Source organism: Peromyscus eremicus, chromosome 2, assembly GCF_949786415.1.
Source record: "Peromyscus eremicus chromosome 2, PerEre_H2_v1, whole genome shotgun sequence".
NCBI lineage: Eukaryota > Metazoa > Chordata > Mammalia > Rodentia > Cricetidae > Peromyscus > Peromyscus eremicus.
Window position 1 is genome coordinate 141063814 of NC_081417.1, and position 14799 is coordinate 141078612.

Below are 14799 nucleotides of genomic sequence, written 5' to 3' on the forward strand. Positions count from 1 at the left end.
CCCCAATTTGTCACAGATCTCCTTGGAAGTCAACAGCCAGGAGCGGAGTCTAGAGCTCCGGGCACAGGGCCAAGATGGTGACTTTGTGTCCTGCATCTTCCCAGTGCCCCAGCTCTTCGATTTGCGTTGGCACAAGCTGATGCTGAGCGTGGCAGGTCGTGTGGCCTCTGTGCATGTGGACTGCATCTCAGCCTCCTCCCAGCCCCTGGGGCCCTGGCAACCCATTCGGCCTGGGGGACATGTATTTCTGGGCTTGGATGCTGAGCAGGGCAAGCCCGTTACGGTGAGTGCGGGTCCTGGTCTCTGCTCCCACCTCTGGGGGAGCCTTGAGCTCCTGAGAATGTGTGTCTGTGTTCAGAGCTCCCTTTGGAGCCATTGCCTTCCATGTGCAGTCTAGCCACGTTACCCTGACATTCCAAGCCCTCGCCATCTGGGCTCTGACTGTCTCCAGCATTTTCCTTACATCTCTCTATTGACGGCTGGGGTCGATTCCCTCCTAGTCTGACAGATCACCTACGGAATTTGCATATTTGTACCTTCGCATATGCTTTTCCCTTTACCTGACATGCTTTGCCTTGCATATTCATGTACAGGATGGGCCCAGTTTGGATGGAGCCCCCTCTTTCTGCCCCCCTCCATCTTCTTTCTTCCTCCCTATTTCTTTCTCCCTTCCCCCCTCCCTCCTCTATCTCTGCTTTTAGCGACAGCTCTATTCTTGATGGCCTCCCTGACCAGCCTAGAAAGACCCTAAAGTCAAATCCTGGGGCGAAGACGTCTTTGAGCTTCTTTGGGGACCAGGGCAGAGCTATTTGATCGTCTGAAATAAGATGAACTTGTGTGTCCCCCGCAGTTTGACCTTCAGCAGGCGCACATCTACTGTGACCCAGAGCTGGTGCTGGAGGAGGGCTGCTGTGAGATCTTGCCGGGAGGGGTGAGTAGCTGCCCCCCCCCCAGCACATGCTGTGCTGGAGAGAGAGCAGCCTGCATGGGGATGGCAGAGGCCTGAGGATGCATCTGCCTCTCTGCTGACCCTGGCCTTTCCCCACACTGAACAGTGTCCCCCAGAGACCTCCAAGGCCCGCCGGGATACCCAGAGTAATGAGCTCATTGAGATCAATCCTCAGACAGAGGGCAAGGTCTACACCCGCTGCTTCTGCTTGGAGGAGCCCCAGAACAGCAAGGTGGGTGAGCAGGGAGGTGAAAGGGAGCCGGTTCCACTCCTGACCTGGCCGAGGCCTGCCACCAGACTCAGCAGCCCATGTGCCTAAGCTGAGGAAGATCTCTGAACGTGGGCTCAACTTATGTCTTACCTTATGGAACTCAGGGAGGCAGAGAGAGAGCCCATGGGGTAACCCCGTGCCTGCTGCTTGCTGGCATTGCACATTATGCCACTCTAGCTCTGACTCTGGCCAGTCCCCCACTAATGCCATCTAGACCCTCCTGTGGGGAGCAGGACCCAGTTTGCAGTTTCTCCTGTACAGGGTTATCTGGGCCCAGAGGTCAGGCAGCACTGTTTTCCCGGAGGCTCTCTGTCTCTCCCAGCACCATGGCCAGCTGCCCTGTCCACTCCCAGGTTCTTTGGAGGTGGCAGGGAAGCCCCATCCTTCCCTCAGCCCCACCCTCTGGCTGGGCAGTGTCCCTGCCTACCCAGGCACCATGCCCAGCCTTTGGCTGCAGAAACACAAGATCCCATTGATTCTCTGCCTCTTTTCTACGACATCATATGGGGGGGGGGGTAATGGGGAGAGAAGGGGCGCCTGTGGGGGCAGCCTCAGGGGTCTGAACAAGCCCTTGATGTCCTGGGAGGTGCCAGATGACAAACTGAGGGGGTGCCCGGCATCCATGTGCTCTGTCTGGATGCCCCTTTTCCAGCGTGGACCCCAGAACTGTCCCTCTGTCTGTCTAGGTGGATGCACAGCTGATGGGAAGAAGCAGCCAGAAGGCAGAAAGGGGGACAAAGGTAGAGCTGGTGGGTGGAGGGAGAGCCCATGGTGCCCTCTGTCTGCCCTGCATGCCCTCTGTAAAGCCCTCGGAGAAGATGCCACACTCCCACTCTCTTCCTGCCCAGACAGAGCTTGGCTGTGTGGTGCCAGTTCTGAGGAGGGAAGACAGACTGGGCGGGGACGCGGTACTGGGCGTTCTCTAGAGAGCTGGCTCCTGCCTGCTCCTGTACAGGGGCTTGGAGCAATGCTTGGTCTCGGGTTTCCCGCCCACTCCCATGCCTCCCTCTTCCCAGGCCCAGCGGGAGACGGAAGTCGATGAGGTGAGCCTTTTGTCAGGGCTGGGAGGTGTCAGCACTAACCCTTCGGATAAAGGTTCTGAGGCATGGAGCCTAGGTGTGGGTGTGATGAATAACTGTGCAACACCCAACCTTCCTGAGGACCCAGCACTAGGCCCTGTCCGCTCTGGATTGTAGGGTAGAAGCCCTGGAAGCCGTTCCTACTGAGTTGGAAGCCAATGGCCATGGGCATCACAGGGAAAGCTTAGGTCTTAGCCGTGAAGCCCTTCTCCAGTGACATGCTGTGTGGCCTTGGGCTTGTTACTATTCCTCTCTGGGCTTTAGTTTTTTCGTTTGAGAAGATGGCTGTAGGTCTGTGTTGGTGGGAGATAAGGGGCAAGGGCTGGCTTTCTATGCTTTCTGTCTCTATGTCCATCTCAGGTCATGCTAAGGACATGTGAGGGGCTGTTTGGACTGAGAGAGAGAGAGAGAGAGAGAGAGAGAGAGAGAGAGAGAGAGAGAATGTGTGTGTGTGTGTGTGTGTGTGTGTGTGTGTGTGTGTGTGTGTTATGCAAGCTCGTGTTGGGTAGGGCTAATCTCAGAGGCCCAGAATTGACCTGCAGGCCTGTTCTTCTCTTTCAGTGCCCGCCCTGTGTCCACGGTGCCCGGGAGAGCAATGTGAGCGGATGGAGGGCTGTGGGTGGTGTGGCCACTGTCTGGGGGGTGGTTGTAGCCTAGAGTAGACTGGAGCTTCCTGGTTGAGGACAAGGGGGCTTTGTTGACTTTCCCATCACTCCCTTGCCTGATTCCCAGAGCTATGCTTAGCCCCACCCCTAAATCCACCGAGCCCTGAAATCTCAATGGGTGTCATGATCCAGGATGGTGGCCTCCTTAGGGGGTGGGAGGGGACTCAAGACTTTGGTTGCTGATTCCAGCTGTGTGCTTGCCTCCAGATCTCAGATCCACTTTGATTGGAAGGCACCACATGTCACCTTGGAGGCCGGGGGGTGGGGGGTGGGGGGTGGGGGTGGGGAGGTGGGGGGGCGGAAGCGGGGGCGCAGCCCAGGGACACACAGCTCAGAGCCTGAGCATTCTCCTCTCCCAGCCTAGCCCAGCCTTCCCACTGGGAGTCTGGAAGGACAGAACTCAGGGCTCGGTGTGGGCCATTTGGTTCCTACTGTGCCTCTTGTGCAGGCAGCAAGGGCTACTGTGTTTTGAGCTGATGGACTGTATTGATTCATAAAGGGCATGAATCCCCTAACTTTGGGGGAACTTAATGTACGCCCTCCCCCACCCCACCCCTTCTCCTCTTCTTTCCAGTCTCCCATCAAATCTGGTAAGGCCACGGTTCCCAGATGTGCTGGGGTTACCATGGCAACTGGGTGACCGTGTTAGCCTAACAGCTTGAGGTGGGGCTAGCCAAAGGCAGGCAGGTTGGAGAAAGTAGATTAGACCCCTCTGCTGGCTTTACAGCCTAGGGAAATAGAGTCAGCATGCTGATTGGCCTGGGAGGCAGAATGGGGGCTGGGATTCTTGTGGTTGGGTCTGCCATCATGCAGTGCGAGCCTAGCTGACTTGCTTGTCCCCTCTGGGCCCCTGGTTCCCTCTTAACCCCTAAAGTTCAATGTTCTCTTCCCTCTTCTGTTTCCTTAGGTCACACTTGGTCCCTCTGGTCCCAAGGTAAGACCTAGCAGAGAACAGAATTCTCCTCTCTTCTTTGGTAGCCTTGGTCCTTCCCATCTCATGTGGCTCTGTAGTCATGTGTTTATACCACAACTACCCCGGTGTGTTTATACCACAACTACCCCCGGTGTGTTTAAGTGAGTATTGGAGTGAGTGGGTTGTGTGTGCAGAGTCCAGAACTAACCTTTGCTGAAGCAAAGTACCTTAGTACCAAGCCCTGGGTCCTGGGTGCACAATACTCATCCCAGGAGGTGAGTGCTCTCCTTTGGCTTGAGGGAAGACTGAGGGTTCACTATGTCAGGCATAGGTCCTGGGACGTGTCAGGGTGATTGTGTGCGGGTGTCCCTGTGTATTCTGGAACACACATCTGCACCTATGTGGTCCACAGGCTGAGAGTTGACCCCCCTATGCACCTGGGGGCCTAATGGGCCTCGGGCTTGTGAGTGGCTCTTGCAGGCACGTGCTGTGCTTCTCTTGCTAGCTTGTGAGTGGGTGGGCTCTGTCCACCGTGCTGCTTACAGCATCCCCTGTCTTCTCTGCACGGTATCTGGAGATGGGTGTCGCCTCGTCAATCCTATTGTATTGATGAGGAACTTGAGGCTCAGGGAGGTGACATGGCATGCACAAGGCTGGAGCTCAGGAAACTTGACTGTTAGCTGTCCTGGGTTTATGTCAACCTGCGCGTCTACGCAGCATGTTCACACGATGCCGTGGATCTGCTGTGTGTTTGCTCGTGTGCGTGCCTGTGGGCGTGGGGGAAGGGATACTCTGTGTGAGACTGTAGCCCTTTGGTGCATATGGAATCCATGTACTGTGGGTAGTGCCCGGTGTGGGGGTGGGGGGTGGGGGGGTGGGACTGGGGACTCTGTGTGTGTGCGAGCATTTGCATGGTAGATGGATAGAGGCAACCAGGGGTGGGGAGTACTTCCTGGAGGCTCCCTTCAGGCACAACTATCACTCCGGTTTCACCCACAGGGAGGGAAAGGTGAGCGAGGCCTGACTGGACCATCAGGCCCCAAGGGCGAGAAGGGGGCACGGGTGAGTGCCCTAACAAAATCCACATCAGGACCCCTCCCACTGGAAATGACCTTCCCACCATGTCAGTGGAAAGCCCGGCCAAGTGGGCGTTTGGACAGGGTTCTACAGGGATTAGCATGCAGGAGCCTATTTTCTAGGGGCTCCTGGCCCTTTCCTAGCTACAAGTTTTGGTGACTCCCCTGGAAGGCCTTAGCCTTGACCCCTGCTACTTATCCACAGGGCAACGACTGTGTCCGAGTCTCCCCAGATGCCCCACTTCAGGTAAGACTGGGAGGTGAGGCCTGCTTCAGGGCTGAGGCAGGGCCGTTCTGGCCACTTAACCCCTTTCCTTCCTTGTCAGTGTGCCGAAGGCCCGAAAGGAGAAAAGGGAGAATCAGGAGACTTGGTAAGCCCGGGACCTACCACAGGGCAGAGACGATGGTCCTGGCCCAGCCTCACCCATTCGTCTGTGCTCCTTCTTCATCCTAGGGACCCTCAGGACTCCCAGGCTCAACAGGCCAGAAGGTAATAGGCTTATGTTTGGAGGGGTGGGTGTCTGGATGGGCCACAGGCCCTGTGCTCCTGAGGAGGGAAGTGTCCGAGGTCTTCCTAGAGGGAGTTGACTGCTCCCCCCCATCCCTTCTAGTCCCCATCCTCGGCCAAGCACCAACCACATCTAGAGGGCCATGCCACGTGCTTGTGGAATGAGTGGTCTGGCTGGTTTGGAAGTCCTTTCTGTTGTCTGCCCTTCTGTGGAGAGCATTCCTTTTCCGAAGAGGCGGAGTTGGGGAGGGGAGCTCTGGGAGGCACTTGGCACTTCGCTGATTGGAACTGCCTTGCTTCTGCTCCTCAGTTCTTGTCTCTTGTCTCTTCCCTCCCCAGGGCCAGAAAGGCGAGAAGGGTGACGGGGGCCTCAAGGGACTGCCAGGAAAGCCAGGCCGAGACGTATGTTGCTGGGGACCCCCTCCCTAGGCCTCAAAGTGCTAGATCTAACCCAGAGGTTCAGCCCCTCCTCCTGGCCAAGGAGGTGAGGTGCTGTGTCCCAGGAGGCACAGCACAGTACAGGTCCCGAACCCAGGCCTCTTTTTTTTTTTTTTTGAGACAGGATTTCTCTGTGTAGTTTTGGTGCCTATCCTGGATCTCTCTGTGTAGCCCAGGCTGGCCTCAAACTCACAGAGATCTGCCTGGCTCTGCCTCCCGAGTGCTGGGATTAAAGGTGTGCGCCACCACCGCCTGGTGAACCCAGGCCTCTTGACTCTAGGCCTGGTGATATTTGATGGCCATAGGGCAACCGGTTGGGGTCTGGCATGGGAGAAGGACAGTAAGGGTGAAGGGGGTGTATATTTACTTTCCTGTCTCAGTGGGGCAGAGGCCAGGCCCCTGGCTGTCCCTACCTCGGCCCTCTTCCCCACAGGGTCGGCCAGGAGAGATCTGTGTCATCGGGCCCAAAGGGCAGAAAGTGAGTTGTAGGACTGGGTATGGGAGGGTCCGGGAGGGCTAAGGTGGTGACTCTCTCATGACCACTTGTGTGCTAGGGTGACCCTGGCTTTGTTGGGCCTGAGGGACTGGCAGGAGAGCCTGGCCCCCCCGGCCCCCCCGGGCTGCCTGGGATAGGACTGCCTGGGACTCCTGTAAGTACCCCGTACCTCTTCTGCTGTCCTCTCCTGAGGACTTTGTCCCCCGCCACCCCCTCCCCCGGGGTGGGGCTCAGTTAGGGATAAGACCCGGTCCCAGGGGTGCAGGTTGGAGGAAGGCTTAAAACAAAACCCCTCCTCATGCTGTGGAGAAGACACTTGTACCACTCTGTTTCTGTCATCAGGGAGATCCGGGTGGCCCACCAGGCCCTAAGGGAGACAAGGTAAGCACAGAGGCTGTGTGGACACAGGCCGGGGAGGGAAGTGTGGTCATGCAGTGCGCATGTCCCAGGAGGTGGCCAGGCTTGCTAAAGAGGGTTTCTCTACTGCAGTACTAGCTGGGGTGGGATCCTTGGCTTTGGTGAGCAGCAAGCCCTGGAAATGTCTGTCTGCCTGTCTGTCACCTCCTCCTTGTTGTAGGGAAGGGCACCCAGAGCCCTAGTTATCTTGTCCTTTTCCAGAGCTAGACACCCAGGAGGACAGGCAATAGGAAGAAGAGATTTTAGCCAGCCAGTGAACCACATGGAGAGATGGGAGGTTCAGCCGATGAAGGGACAAAGGGATAGAGGTCACATCAGTGGGAACCTCCCCTTTAACCTTTCTTCTGGTCACAGGGCAGCTCTGGAACACCAGGAAAGGAAGGCCCTGGAGGGAAGCCTGTGAGTGGCCACAAGCAGGGGAGGGGGCCCTTGCCCACCATGCCTGGGTCTACTCTTCCAGGGCCTCCGGGGGGAGGGGCTTGGGTCCTCAGCTCTTTCCTGGCATGCTGATCCCTCTGCCCTGGCATTAATGCCCCTGCTTCTCCCCGCTACAAACAGGGGAAGCCAGGAGTGCCAGGGACTAAGGGAGAGAAGGTGAGCTCCAGGCCTGGCTGCCCTGGGTTGGGTTGGGAACAGGATCTGCTCTGAACAGCAGGGGCACTCTGCCCACGTGCTGGGCCTGCCCCGGGTGACCCTCTCTTTATTACTGTGGAAGCTATGTGATTAGATCAGGAGCCTGCCTGGGGGGTCAGCCAGACTCAGACCCTGTCTCTGGCACCCGCATGGTTTATGAGCGTGGGGGGCGGGGGCGGTCTCTGAGCTTCTCTCTCAGCCCATTTCGTATCCGTCAGTGGGACACATGTGTCTCCCCGGGTTTGCTCTGGGGACATAGTTGAAGGAAGTGTGGGACTCCTTTCCTGAATGAATGAGTCCCTTGGGCATGAAGGCCCTCGGTGTTCTCGTCCACTTTGATGATGGGGATGCCTAGAGTGGGTGTGACAGACCTTCGTCTTCCCCAAGGTCTCAGCCTCACCCTGTCCTCCTGTGGTTGTTCGCTAGGGTGACCCCTGTGAAGTGTGTCCAACGCTGCCTGAAGGGTTCCAGAATTTTGTGGGACTCCCTGGAAAACCAGGTCCTAAAGGGGAGCCAGGTGATCCTGCTCCAGCTGGGGTGAGTGTCCAAGGGGCCACGGAGGGACATACACAGAACAGACCCTCAGGGACTGGGTGGATTTCAAAGCCACAGAGAGATTACAGCAGAGTGCAGCCCAGAGGGGTTTGAACCATAGAGCTTAGGGCTGGCTAGAGTGTCGTCCCAGGTTTCCATGGCAACCTTTCAGCACTCCCCCCCAACCCTAAGAGACTCTAGGATATCTTTTGGGCAAGACAGGGTGGAGCCATCTCTTACCGTGAATGGAGCCTGGCTCTGGGCTTGGGTGTTGGCTAGAGAAGATGGAAGAAAGTGGTCATGGCCAGGGTTAAGGTCCTGGCCCAGCCTCCTCATCTCACTCCTCCACATACCCCTCTCTTCCAGGAGGGCCTAGGAGTTGTTGGACTGAAAGGTGACCGGGTATGTAAGAAACTTTCTCATGGGGACATTTAGCCTAAGTTTATTTCCCTTGTTTGTTGTATAAGTTGATGGGTACTGCCTCCGAGGTGCTGGCTTTGAATCCCACAGGACGGGGGGCAGTTCAAAGGGCGTCTATGTGGTGTGTCACACTGCTGTCCTTAAATATGGCTAGAGCGTTTGGGGTGTCCCCACATGCCTGGTCTCAGCCCACAAACCCTTTTTGTGTTTCCTGCAGGGAGATCCAGGCATCCAAGGCATGAAGGGGGAGAAGGTAGGAAGCCCCTGGGCCCCGCTCTTTGCCTTCTGCCCACTTGGGAGGTTTTGATTCTTCTCTTCCTTCCCTAGGGGGAACCCTGTTCATCCTGCAGCTCAGGTGTCGGCGCCCAGCATCTTGGGCCCTCTACAGAGGTCAATGAAGACCTAGGCTCCCCTGGCCATGGTTTACCTGGCCTTCCGGTGAGTGACCTGCCCTTGGCATATAGTGGCTGCCCTGACTCTTCAGGATCGCATACTTTGGGGTAGGGACCAGGAAGTAGGCCATGAAGCAGCCTGCATCCTGGCACTTTCCCCTTCTGCGCTAGGCTGCTACTTGTACAGTAGTAACTGTCTAGCAATTCCTCTCATTTCGTGTTCTTGCTCGTTGGACACTGCGACACTGGGAACTTGGAGGGGTGTCAGGCAAAGGCGCTGTAATTCCATCTTGTTTTATTTGTTTTGTTTTCAGGGGAAATCTGGAGTTCCTGGGCCAAAGGGGCTGAAAGGAGAGAAGGTGAGCTCCGGGCTGGGCGTCAGAGAAAGGCAAGGCCAGGGAGACAGCCCCGAGGGAGACAGCCCCGAGAGGCCAGGGAGGCAGAGGTCAAGCTGTAACTTCACAGCAGACCGCATTCATCGGGATTTTTGGTTGTTGTTGTTTTGGTTTTGGTTTTTGAGACAGGTTTTCTGTATGTAGCCCTGGCTGTCCTGGATCTTGCTCTGTAGACCAGGCTGGCCTCGAACTCATAGAGATTTGCTTGCCTCTGCCTCCTGAGTGCTGGGTTTAAAGACGTGCACCACCACTACTCACCCCAATCAGTTTTTTTTTTTTCTGAGCAGAGACAAGGAACTTATTTCCAAGAACTTCATATTCTTCAAGAGAATTCCTGTGTTGTATTTTTAATTTAACAATAATCTAAAACTATTAAGCACATCCAAGACTACCTTGTAGCAAAATAGTATTTAACTCTTCTTTTCTACTCATTATGTGCCAGGCATGGTTCCAAGCCGTGTGCATGTTATATTCTTGTTTTATTCCCCCCAGATCTGATGGAGTACATTTCTTCTTCACTATTCCCATTTTATGGATAAGGAAAACGAGACATAAAAAGGCCAAGGGAATCTCCCAGTGCTCCATGGGTGTTTGGATACAGAATTGTGATTTGAGCCCAGGAAGTCTGGCTCCACAGTCTATAATCACCACCACTCAGCTGGGTCTCTAGATTTCAATGCCCATGTTAACATTTGTATTTATGATTGTGTGAGAGATAAGTGACAGCATTGAACTTCTAATAGAGGGTTGCTCAAATGAGGGGTTCTGTGGGTGTGGAAGTACTCAAGCAGGGGACACATTAGGATGTGTGTTCAAACTCACCTCTAACAGGCAAATCACACTTGACATTTCTCAAATGGAGTTTTGGTGCCCCTTCCCAACTCCTTCCATTAGTGTGTGTGTGTGTGGTGTCACTGAGATTGAACCAGAGTCTAGCACATGCTTTGCAAGTACTCTACCACTGAGCGATATCCCCTGCCCCATAGAGGCCTGAAGAACCCTTATTTTACCCTTTATTTTGAAATAGGGTCTCACTAAGTTGCTCAGACTGGCTTTGAACTCACAATGTACCACAGACAGACCTTGACCTTGTGATTCTCCTTCCTACCCCTCCTTAGTACTGGATTAGAGGCCAACAAGCATGACCAGCCTTTTTAATCACAGCAAATGGCATAAACCGAAATCCTCAAAGCCGGAAGCTGGCGTCACCCTTGACTCCTCTTTCCCCTACACAGTCCCCCTTCCATCCATCCCAGATGCAAGTCCTGATGGTTCAGCCCGCTGCTCCCTCAGCTCTCCCTGCTTCTCTCCTCTGTTCCACTGGGTCTCCATGGTCTCACTCCTGATGATGGCGACCCCTCTTCTGGCCCACATGTCCCTTGCAGCCCTTCAGGAGCCCATTCATCACTGAGCAGTTAATGCGCCTTTGTAGAAAGATTCCCACGACAGAACTTCCTGCTTACAGGCCTTTGGGGACTTGACTTGGTACCACAGTCCTGCTGGACCCCATGCAAGATGATCTTCCTTCTAGCTTCTCCTCTTCCTCTCTCTGCCTTCCTTTGCTTCAGTCATCTGACCCCCTCCTTCCAATCTGGAACATGTGGAGACTGTTCGCACCTCCAGACTTCCTCCAGGTGATTCCCATAGGAACACAGGAGGCTCCCACTGGCGGGCCTCAATCCCATCTTTCTGATAATTGTGGTGCCGCTTCTCTGACCACCCTGTATAAATGGGATCGCCTCTTGGTCTGGGTTGTTACCTTGTTCCCTTCATGGCACTCATTATCACTTACTAGGTTACTACTTCAAAAGCTCCACTCATAAAGTGCTTGCCACGCAAGCTTAAGGACCTGAATTTGAATTCCCAGCATCCCACATAACCAGCCAGAAGCCCTGTAACCCCAGCACTGTGAGTGAGAAAACAGGTGGGACCTTGGAGCTCTGACCAGTCAGCCGAGCTGAACTGATGAGCTCTGGGGTCGGTGAGAGAGACCCAGGCTCAAAAAATTATGTGGAGAATGTTTGAGGAAGATGCCTGATGTCAACTTCTGGCCTACCCATATGTGTACATACATATACTAAACACTACACACACACACACACACACACACACACACACGCACGCACGCACGCACACGCACACATACATACACACACACGCACGCGCACACATACACACATACATACACACATACATATATACACACACACATGCACACACACATATATATACACACGCACACACACGCACGCATGCACACGCACACACGCACGTACGCGCACACGCGTGCACACACACATACACACGCACACACATACATAAACACACACACACACACACACACGCACGCACGCACACACACGCACACAAGTTGGGGGATAAAATGAGACTATAGCTCAGCTGATAGAGTGCTTTCCTAGCATGCACAAAGCCCTGAGTTTGATCCCCAACACCATATAAACTGGGCAAGGTGATGCACACCCGAGGCAGGAGGATCAGAAGTTCAAGGTGATCCTTGACTACATAGCATAGGGTTACTTTTTTACAAAAGCTTCTCAGTGTGCAAGGTCCACGGGGCATTTTTGTCTGCGCTGTTCACATATGCAGTACCTAGCCCGGTGCTCGGGGCCAAAAGGCACTCGATGAACAGCTGTTGAAGAAATGACTTCATGATCTCTGCTAGAGAAGTAGCCGGGGCTGGGCTTAGCTTCAAGACTGTGGCTGGTCAGGGATTCCCTGAGGAGTTTGGGGGAATCCTAGCCTCACTTTCCCTTGCCAGTAGACATCCCAAGAGTCTGCTCCTGCATCTGGCACCTCTACCCTGTTTCCCCTATATACTATATAACTATATACTTTCTGCTTGGCCCTCAGGGTAATTTTGGTGACACGGGGCCGGCTGGAGTTCCAGTAAGTATTCTTCAGACGGCAGTGGCTTAGGGAAGGGCAAGGTGGGAGGCACTGCCCTCCACAGGAGAACTGACAGTCTGGGGCCAGGCCTCTGCCTAGCCTTGGCTGCAGCTGGGCACCATCTCACATGGTTTCTCACATAGGGCCCACCGGGACCAGTGGGACCAGCAGGCACCAAAGGGGCAAAGGTGAGTCTGGGACTCCTAGCATGCGACCAGGACATTCCCCTGAAGAAGATGCCCTTGTTCTAGCCTGTTCTACTCCAGATTCTGGGCTCCCTGCAGTCTGTGGGGTGAATTCTGGCTCTTAGCAACATAGTCTTGCTTCCATCTCCACTTCTTCCCATGCTCCCAGTCTCTCTGAAAACGTCCCCCACTCACCAGAGGTGCTGTATTGGAGCTGGCTACATTCCGCAGCCCCAGGACCCAGCAAGCCCTTAACCTAGTATCTCTGCTCTGCAGGGGGAGCCCTGTGAGCCTTGTGCAGCCATGTCCGAGCTTCCTGATGGGGACAACCATGTGGTTCACGTGCCTGGCCCAGCTGGAGAGAAGGGAGAGCCTGGTCCCCCAGGTTTTGGACTGCCTGGGAAGCAGGTGAATTCTGGGATCTCTGGAGATGGATGTGGGCAGGATGTAAGAAAGAGCATGGTTCCCCCAGCAGCTGTTGACTTCGGGGGCAGAAGGACAAAGTGGGGTGGGATCAGCGTCTCTGTGTCTAGTGCAAGCTGCTTGCATCCCTCACACGGGCCTCTGTCCTTCATCCTGGGACACAGAGTGGCAGAGCAAGTACGAGGTACAACCTCAGTAGAGCTAGGTCCCAATTCTGGCCCCAGTTTTTATAAGATCTTTGACTTGAGCAAGTCACTTTTGTTCTGTGTCCCTCGGGGTCCTGTCCTTAGAGTTGTGGTGAAGCTTGAGTTATGACGAACGTGAAGCACTGTAGAGCGCACAAGGGACGTTGGGGAGATGGCAGTCCCTGCTGTGGGCTGATGGTCTCAGCTTTAATGGTGACGCAAACACTGGCCCAGCAGAATAATCTCACAAGAACCCTTTGGTGCAGAAGCCTACACTACGTTATCATCCCCATTTGACAGATGAGGAAGTTGAGGCCAGATGAGGAGCTAGATGAGGTACCTTGCCTAGGTCATACAGGCAGAAATGTCTCCAATGTTAGAATGAGAACAGAGGTCATCGCCTCTCACTTTCTGCCACATCCCCTGGGTCTCACACAGTGCTGGGTACCCAGGAGCATCAACTCTGAGTGAATGGGGGCTGGTACCTTTTTCTTCTCAGGGCAGAGCTGGAGAGCCTGGACTCAAGGGCCAGAAGGTGAGAGGATGTGGGTGGGCATGGAGGTGGTGGGTACCTGGTTATCTTGGAGGCTCTGTCCCCTTTTCTTCCTTTTTTAATTGAAAATTCATTTTTTAATGGAATGTATTCTGATTACAGTTTTCCCCCAACTCCTCCCCAATCCTCCCACATCCCCACCCATCCAATTCCACCCTCCCCCCGGCTCCTTCAGGAACAATCTGACCCCCTTTTCTTGATGGCGAGTACTAGCCTCCCTTCTTAGCCCCTAGCCCCCAGCCCAGGGAAGGGACTGTGACTGCCCACAGGTCTTAAAGAGCAACCGCTCCCAGCTGGGCGACGCCATCTTCCTCAAACCCTACTCCTTTCAGGGTGATGCTGGGAATCCGGGAGACCCTGGAACTCCGGGCACCACTGGGCAGCCTGGAATATCTGGAGAGCCTGGAGTTCGGGGTCCTGCTGGGCCAAAAGGAGAAAAGGTAAGTCGGCCAGGCTTGGGGGAATTTGTTGCATGGGCAAATAGAAATCAAGGGGCCAGTTAATGAGGGGTGGGGACTGCAGGGAGCCTCAAGGAAGCCCGGCAGCACCAGATGCCTCGGACTTGGATTACCAGGGATCTGTTTTGTTTTCTCGGCTGAGGAGAGGCAGAAGAGGAGTGGGGGTCTCAGAGGATGTAGGAGGCCCCTTCGCGATGCCCCCTAGCCTGGCTACAGGCTCCCTTTGTACCTGTCTCTGACCAGGGGGATGGCTGCACTGCCTGCTCCAGCCTGCAGGGGGCGTTGACCGATGTATCGGGACTGCCTGGGAAGCCAGGCCCCAAGGGAGAGCCAGGTCCTGAAGGCGTGGGTCGGCCCGGGAAACCAGTAAGTGCCAGTGGCCCATCCTCCCGTCTTTCTCTGCCTGTGTGATGCCTTCTCAATCCTCCCAACACACCAAGGCTATCCATGAGTTCCCTTGTGCCTTTTAGGGCAAGCCTGGTCTACCAGGAGTTCAAGGGCCCCAAGGACTGAAGGGCACGCAGGTATGTGCGGGGGCGTGGTGGTGGGGGGAATGGTAGCCCTGGGCGGAGGAGGATGGGAAGGCTTGGAACGGGGACTGAGTCATGGAGCGGTGGAAGGTGGGCGTAGAGGAGGCTTCAAAGAGTCCTTTTCCCTCTTCAGGGAGAGCCTGGACCTCCAGGCACTGGCGCTGAGGGACCCCAGGTGAGTACCTCACCTCACCTTTGCCTTCTTGCTCTCTTCCAGCACTTCCATAGCTTTGTCTGTCACTAAATGCTAAGAACACAGTTTTGTGTCTAGGGGTCACAAGCAGCGTTGGCCTGATGTTGCTCTGTACAGGATTTGGCTGTGTGTGTGTGTGTGTGTGTGTGTGTGTGTGTGTGTGTCTTTTTTTTTTGAGA

The 14799-nt window shown here is 55.0% G+C and overlaps 1 protein-coding gene across 1 annotated transcript in view; it reads left to right on the forward strand.

The window, feature by feature from the left end:
* Col16a1 (collagen type XVI alpha 1 chain) overlaps window positions 1-14799 on the forward strand; it is a 52818-nt gene that overhangs the window by 5307 nt on the left and 32712 nt on the right. Inside the window, exons 6-35 of the mRNA XM_059255044.1 lie at window positions 17-283; window positions 851-931; window positions 1056-1181; window positions 1907-1960; window positions 2237-2263; window positions 2861-2896; window positions 3872-3898; window positions 4877-4939; window positions 5159-5200; window positions 5280-5324; window positions 5408-5443; window positions 5801-5863; window positions 6333-6377; window positions 6454-6549; window positions 6738-6776; window positions 7167-7211; window positions 7371-7406; window positions 7872-7982; window positions 8346-8381; window positions 8617-8652; window positions 8727-8837; window positions 9106-9150; window positions 12058-12093; window positions 12237-12281; window positions 12555-12686; window positions 13386-13421; window positions 13772-13879; window positions 14141-14263; window positions 14368-14421; window positions 14561-14602. Coding sequence (XP_059111027.1) covers window positions 17-283; window positions 851-931; window positions 1056-1181; window positions 1907-1960; window positions 2237-2263; window positions 2861-2896; window positions 3872-3898; window positions 4877-4939; window positions 5159-5200; window positions 5280-5324; window positions 5408-5443; window positions 5801-5863; window positions 6333-6377; window positions 6454-6549; window positions 6738-6776; window positions 7167-7211; window positions 7371-7406; window positions 7872-7982; window positions 8346-8381; window positions 8617-8652; window positions 8727-8837; window positions 9106-9150; window positions 12058-12093; window positions 12237-12281; window positions 12555-12686; window positions 13386-13421; window positions 13772-13879; window positions 14141-14263; window positions 14368-14421; window positions 14561-14602 — 2043 coding nt within the window. The remainder of the gene's footprint in view (window positions 1-16; window positions 284-850; window positions 932-1055; window positions 1182-1906; window positions 1961-2236; window positions 2264-2860; window positions 2897-3871; window positions 3899-4876; window positions 4940-5158; window positions 5201-5279; window positions 5325-5407; window positions 5444-5800; window positions 5864-6332; window positions 6378-6453; window positions 6550-6737; window positions 6777-7166; window positions 7212-7370; window positions 7407-7871; window positions 7983-8345; window positions 8382-8616; window positions 8653-8726; window positions 8838-9105; window positions 9151-12057; window positions 12094-12236; window positions 12282-12554; window positions 12687-13385; window positions 13422-13771; window positions 13880-14140; window positions 14264-14367; window positions 14422-14560; window positions 14603-14799) is intronic.